At 36.9% G+C, this 7449-nt stretch overlaps 1 protein-coding gene across 1 annotated transcript; it reads right to left on the bottom strand.

Moving 5' to 3' along the window:
* Positions 1 to 1821: 1821 nt before the first annotated feature.
* LOC133261152 (olfactory receptor 4C13-like) lies at positions 1822 to 2928 on the bottom strand. Its single transcript, XM_061439693.1, has one exon. It carries the CDS (start codon positions 2886 to 2888, stop codon positions 1998 to 2000), a length of 891 nt encoding a protein of 296 aa, XP_061295677.1. The 5' UTR covers positions 2889 to 2928; the 3' UTR covers positions 1822 to 1997.
* Positions 2929 to 7449: the final 4521 nt, after the last annotated feature.

Here is a 7449-nt window from a genome sequence, read left to right as displayed (position 1 = left end):
AAAGTTTGATCCCTGGGTCAAGGAGATTCCCTGGAGGAGGAAATGGCAACCCACTCCAGTATTCTTGCCTGGAAAAGTCCAGAGGAGTCTGGCACGCTACCATCCATAGGGTCACAGAATCAGACATGACTGAACATATAGCACTTCGGTCTGCTTAGACCATCAGAGAAGCCCTGATTAATAAAGAGTGATGTAATAACATAAGATGACCTGATGTCCTCTAGGTGCAGTGAGGAGCATTGCAAGTATCCCCAACTATCCAGAAAGTTCACATTAACCACTTCATTTTTATGAATAAGAAAAAGGAAGAGGATTTTTGCTTTAAAAAAACAAACAAACAAAAAACAAAACAAAAAAAACAACTCTGTTACCATACTATTGTGCTTTTGTAAAAGTGAAGTGACATAACTGAAAACTTCAAAAAAGAAAAAGCTTGTAGTGCTGAAATATAGTGCTGCAGGTCAGACAAGACTACAACATGTTTGACATCAACTTCCAAGGGACAAATTGAATCATTAAGACTTCAGATAATTTTCTTATCTGTAGACCTACACAAGCCACAGAAAACTAAGGCTATTCAAGAACATAGATGGCCATCATCAAAAAGTCTACAAGCAATAAATGCTGGAGAATGCATGGAGAAAAGGGAACCCTCTTACACACTGTTGGTGGGAATGCAAATTTACACAGCCATTATAGAGAAAAGTATGGAGATTCCTTTAAAAGCTAAGAACAAAACTATCATATGACACAACAATCCCACTATTGGGCATATGCCCTAAGAAAACCATAACTGAAAAAAAACACATGCACTCCAGTGTTCACTGAAACACTATGCATAATAGCTAGCACATAGAAGCATCGTAGATGTCCATTGATAGATGAATGGATAAGGAAGTTGTCGTACATACACACAATGGAACATTACTTAGCTTTAAAAATAAATGCATTTGAGTCAGTTTCATTGAGGTGGATAAACATAGAGCCTATTACACTGATTTAAGTAAGAAAAAGAAATTCAAATATAGTATATTAACAGATATATATGGAATCTAGAAAGATAGTACTGATGATCCTATTTGCAAGGCAGCAAAGGAGACACAGATATAAACAACAGACTTGTGGATACAGTGGGGGAAGGGGAGGGTGGGATGATTTGAGAGAGTAGCATGGAAATGTACACATTACCATATGTAAAATGGATAGACAGTGGGAGTTTGCTGTATGACCCAGGGAACCCAAAGCCAGTGCTCTGTGCCAACCTAGAGGGGTGGGATGGGGACTGAGGTGGGAGGGGGGTTCAGGAGGGAGGGATTCATGTCGTTGAGTGACAAAAACCATCACCATATTATAGACTAATTACTCTTTAATTAAAAATAAAATTATGAATAAAAAATAGAACAAATGAGTAATTCTAAAATTTCTGGCTCATTTTTAATGGCAAGGAAGCAGTTAGATTTTGCATTTTTCCTTCCTCATTTTGTTGGTGCCTCACTTTTGACTTTTGGTAAATTCATAGGGGAAAAAAAAATCAGCTGCAGCTGCAATTCCTTCACTCAATTGCTCCTTCTCAATGGATCTATTGAAAAAAATTCTATCCCTTATTTGCTTTACCATAGGCTATGGAAAAATAGAAGATCTGAGTCAATGTCCCATAAAAAAACTGATTTTTTTTCCCAAGTAACATGTATGCAGAATTTAGTAAAGTAAATGGAAGACTCTGGAGTAAAACATACTCTAAAATCATGAAACTAGGAGATTATAGTTCTTTCCTTTGCCTAATCTGAAACTATGAACATGAACATTGAAGACTCTAGAACATATATTAAAACTTATCAAAATACCTAAAATGTGTCTATGTTAAATAATCAACAAATAGTTTCTGGGATTTTTTTTTTTCTGTCAGTGATCCTCAGAACTTTTTACTCCCACAATTTACAACAGGTACAATTCTACCTGTGTATATAAACCATCACTTTATTGGCATTGTGACAAGCCTAAATTACTCCCCTCTTCAATAAACTCCTTATGGCATTTTTCACCTCTATGTTTCTCACTGTGTAAATAATAGGATTAAACATAGGAGTGAGGATTGCAAAGAACACAGCCACCCACTTGTCTGCAGGGTAAACAGCCACAGGACGTGTGTAAGTGAATATACAAGAGACAAAAGACATTACCACTACTGTGAAGTGGGCACCACATGTAGAAAGGGCTTTGCGTCGTCCTTCAGAGCCATGGGATTTCAGGGAGATCAGGATGACTATGTAGGAGATGAGGAGCATGGAAAAAATAAGCAAACACACCCCCTCTGTGTTAGCTGCCACCACCATTCCCAGACTGTAGGTGTCGCTGCAGGCAAGTTCCAACAGTGAGAAGAAATCACACATGAAGTGATCAATGATGTTGGGACCACAGAAGGTCAAGTCCATGGTGAAAAGAACCTGTACAGTGGCACGCAGGATCCCCGCAGTCCAGACCACCACCACCTGGAGCTGGCAGAGCCCCTGTTGCATGATGGCCGTGTAGTGCAGAGGCTTGCAGATGGCCACATAGTGGTCATAGGCCATGACAGTGAGGATGGTGACCTCCATAAAGAGCTGAGTCAGGCAGGCACCCCAGGAGATGGTTGTCCTTTGGTACAGCAGGTAAATGATGAATTTGGGGGTGGTGACAGAGGTCAAAGAGGCATCTAGGAAGGACAAGTGATTGAGGAAGAAGTACATGGGGGCAGAAAGTGTGGGGCTGAGGGAGATGGTGATGACCATGAGCAGCTTGGCCAGCACCGTGAATAGGAAAATGGGCAAAACAATGAAGAGTATTTTCTGCAAGTGTGGATTCTGTGTGAGTCCCAGGAGAACAAATTTGGTCACGTTGTGAGGAGGCATGGGATCCGTTTAAGAACTAATGCATTCCTGTGGCCTGAATTAGCTACAAAATAATAAAAAATGATAGGTTTTAATCATGAGAGAATTATAGTCTGCATTTCTCAGAGAGAAGACTGAGCAGTTGCATGACCCTAGAGCATATCTTTGGCAGTTTTGCCCCATGACCTGCTTCATTTTTTTTCTTACTTCCTTGGTGATGCACGTCATGTCTTCAGACACCTAGTGCCTGCCCCCTGTAAAATATCTATAGGACAACATTTGCTGTGTAAAACAGAAAACACTAGGATATTTACATAAGATCTGGATTCTTCTCCATTGTCCAACTCCACGTGACTCTGCTGAGTTATCTGTGTCCCATGTTTCCATGCCCTCCTTTTTGTCTTATTGTTGTTCACTCACTAACTCATATATGGCTATTTGCTACCCCATGGACTGTAGCAGACCAGGCTCCATGGGATTTCCCAGGCAAGACTACTGCAGTGGGTTGCCATTTCCTTCTGCAGGTTCCTCTGTGTCTGTGAGGTTGCAAATTGTCATTCTTAGATGCATCTTGTAAGATGTGCTACACACTGCTAAGAGTTATTACCTTCACCATGAAAATTTGCATCTGAACCCTAGCTCTTACTGTGGAAAGAAAGACATGGTCAATAAATACTTATCAAAAGCAGACAGTTTAGAGAATATGCATATGCCACTAATGACCAACTCTACTTGGTACCAAGCCAGAATGCATAAGCTACATGCATTCTCGTGCTTTTTCCCATCTTCCCATAAGAAATTGGTTACAGACTACTGCATAAATAATAGAGTGAGAAATTTGGAGTCATAAATTTCCCAAAGAAAAGCAGAAACAGAAATACAGTAAAGTATATTTAGCAAATACACTTTCCCTTCAAAGATAAATGGATAAAGAGCTTTATTTTTTAATTGTCCACGATGAACACAACAGGAACTTTCCTGCTGTTCTAGTGGTTAAGACTGAGGCTTCCAGTTCTGGGGTACTGATTCAGTCCCTTGTTGGGGAGCTAATATCCCCATGCTTCGTGGCCAAAAGTCCAAAACAAATAAAAACAAAAGGGATATTGTAAAAAATTCAATAAAGACTTTAAAAATTGCCCACTTCAAAAAATCTTTAAAGAATAAACACAACGTTGTAAATCAACCATTAAACACTAATTCCAAAACTGAAAATTATAAGGAAACAAAGTGTAACAGCTTCATTGCAATTTCTTATTCTGATATAGAATCCCCCAACAGATCAGAAAAGGGTATAGGGTACAAATAGTAAGAGTTAGATATAATTAATGTAATAAAATTTTTAGAAGTATCTCTGAATAAATAATTTGCATTTTAATTTTTCTTTGGTGCCCAACACTCTTTTGAGGAGTAAGCCTTAGTGGAAACCTTTTTAAAGTAGAAAACTTATTCTTTACAAATATGCTCAACACAATTATTTGTAACTATGGAAAATTTAAAACTGTATAGAATGCTCAACACTGGAGGAATGGTTAATTGAAATATAGTGCATGTCTTAACAATGCACTTTTTAACAGAGATATTTCAAAAAATTTTTCAGCATCACTGGAATAGACTTCATTTGTAACACAAAGTGGAGAAAATTTTGGATGAAAATTTGAATCATTTATTCTAATTTAATCTAAGTGATTTTATTATTGTCTTACTAATTTAAATATATAACAATTAAAAAAAAACACCAAAGTATCTCTACTTCTAAATTAGTAGTATGGTACTTGAATCTATATTCCTTAATGGTCTGTATGCTGAAATCACATTTTAATGTTAAATAGTTGAGTGTGAGAGGTGATAATATGTTACAACATCCATTTCTACCTGTGAGTGTATGATAAACAGTCTATGATTTCCTGGGAGGAAAAAAAAATCTCACCTATGAATGGGTCTGATATAGGTCCATATTAGTTCCTCAAGTAGCTGTTCATCAAGAAAGAAGCAAATGCAAGATTTTAAAATGCCAATTGGCTCAGTTGTGATAAGTGTCTTTGTTGGCTTATAAAATGATTTCTTTGCATGAACTTTAAAAGTAGAACCATGTATTCTATTTGTGGAGAAATATGAAAAGCTTTTTAGCTAATGGGATCTCAAGGGTATTTCATCATCATTAGCAGGTCTTGCCAATAACCCAATTGTTTCCTGAAATTAACTGAACAGCAGAGAAGAATTTTTAGAGCCTTCACTTTTAATTTCAAATTTTTCCCTAAGTTTGCATGAAGGCAAAGCCCTATGACAGGAGGAAAATAAACAACAACAACAACAAAATAGTTGACCACTAATGAATTTAAATATTTGAAAACATATGGGCTTATTATGGAGTCTGAATATTTAGTACTGTGTAAATTAAACATCTATGTGGATAACTATCAGACATTTAAATTTTATGAAAATAATTTGCATTCTAGTCTACTCTTTACTCAAATCAGAATTTTAACATATTATTTTCAAATATATGTCATAAGTCGCTTTGGTCATGCCCTACTCTTTGCGACTCTATGGACCATAGCCCGGCAGGCTCCTCTATCCATGGAATTCTCCAGGCAAGAATACTGGAATGAGTTGCCATGTTCACCTCCAGATCTCCCTGCCCCAGGAATCAAACCCATCTCTTACATGTCCTACTTTGGGAGGTTAGTTCTTTACCACTAGCACCACCTCACAAGTCCTTTCAAATATATATTAAGTGATAATTATGGATGCAATTATAATATTGGCACTTCACACCACATGAATTTGACAGTACTTCTTCAAAGTAGCTTTTGTGCCAATTCTAGAATGAGCTTAACATGATAATGATGAAAACAAATACATTATTCAATTATACCAGAGATGTGAAAATACATTACAGTCATTTGAATTTCATTGTATAATATCCATATAGAATAGAAATAAAACATTCACAACTTATAGCATGTAAATGTAAGACAGGGAATGAGAAAGCCATTTGCCAAATGTAAATAAGAAGCTAGGACAATAAATACTGGACCAGGAACCTTAGGTTAAATTACAGATTTGTAGCTAAAGTGACATGAAACATTTATGCTGCTACAAACTGTAAGATTTATAAAAATTACTGAGAGGAATAAATTTCAATATTTGAAATTATTTTGTAAAAATAATTCAATTAGTCTCAGAAATGCTCTTATATAAACCATACTCATCACATCATGTTCAGATATGCTTTCAATAATAAGAATAAAAATAACTTGTACTTACCTCTAGATTGACTCCAGAGAATATGGTCACTGTGAGCATCATGTGTTATGAAAGAAAATATATTAAGAAAAATGAAATCACGTGGCCAAACCTAGCTTAACCAGAAACTCCAATATTGTTGTTGTTCAGTTGTTCAGTTGCATCAAACTCTTTGTGATGGCTGCAGCACACCAGCCTTCCCTGTCCTTCACTATATCCCTGAGTTTGCTCAAACTCATGTCCAGTGACTCAATGATGCCATCCACCCATCTCATCTTCTATTGCTCGCCCACAATCTTTCCCACCATCTGGGTCTTTTCAAGTGCATCGACTCTTCATGTCAGTTGGCCGAACTACTGGAGCTTCAGCTTCAGCATCAGTCCTTCCAATGAATATTCAGGGTTGATTTCCTTTAGGATTGGTTGGTTTGATCTCCTTGCTATCCAAGGGACTCTAAGAGTCTTCTCCAGTACCACAGCTTGAAAGCATCGATTCTTTGGCTCCCAGCCTTCTTTATGATCTAAGTCTCATATCATAGCTTTGACTATATTGACCTTTTTTGGCAAAGTATTGTCTCTGCTTTTTAATACACTGTCTAGGTTTGTCATAGTTGTTTTTCTTTTTTTTCCCAAAGAGCAAGAATCTTAATTTCATGGCTGTATTCACCATCTGCAGTGATTTTGGAGCCCAAGAAAATAGTCTCTCATTATTTCTGTTTTTTCACAATCTATATGCCATGAAGTGCTGGGACCAGATGCCATGATCTTCGATTTTAGAGTTCTATAATGCTATTCATGGTGGAAAATGCCAAAGACAGTCTGAAAGAGGATTTAAAACTATATAAAGAACTAGAGGAGATATGGATTTTGCTAAAGTATTTTCATAAAAAAAGTCTAGAACTCTTCTACCAACTCTAAAATGAAAGCCAGAATCAAATCAGATAATTAGTATATACTGACATGGTTATCATTCTCAACCTTATAAAAGATTGAAGTCCATTCATAATGGCCCATTGAGTGGTAATCCAGCTTCTTCTTAAATATTTACAGTGTTGGGTAGAGAGATTGCTTTATAACCTATACACCTGTCTCATCCAACTCCCAAATGCTAGAGTAGCATTAAAGGGAAAGAGTGGAGCTAGCTATAGGTCTAAATCAATGAAGTCTGTATATGAAAATAAGTTTTCAAAAGAGGAGTTCCTGGAGCTATACCATGAAAGTCTGTTTCCAGAATACAAATCCAAGGACAACGTGGTTTGAGTCATAGAGAGACAGCAATACAGATTCTCAAACTCAGGGGTGAGAGAATCAATTCCTTGGCAGGTTGATAAGAAGTC

This window comes from Bos javanicus, chromosome 15 (genome assembly GCF_032452875.1).
Source record: "Bos javanicus breed banteng chromosome 15, ARS-OSU_banteng_1.0, whole genome shotgun sequence".
In the NCBI taxonomy this organism is placed as follows: Eukaryota; Metazoa; Chordata; class Mammalia; order Artiodactyla; family Bovidae; genus Bos; species Bos javanicus.
This window is presented reverse-complemented; position numbering and strand designations above follow the sequence as displayed.

What these genes read in the sequence shown, in the direction of transcription:
- LOC133261152 (XM_061439693.1), bottom strand. Translation starts at nt 2,888, where the DNA reads ATGCCTCCTCACAACGTGACCAAATTTGTTCTCCTGGGACTCACACAG.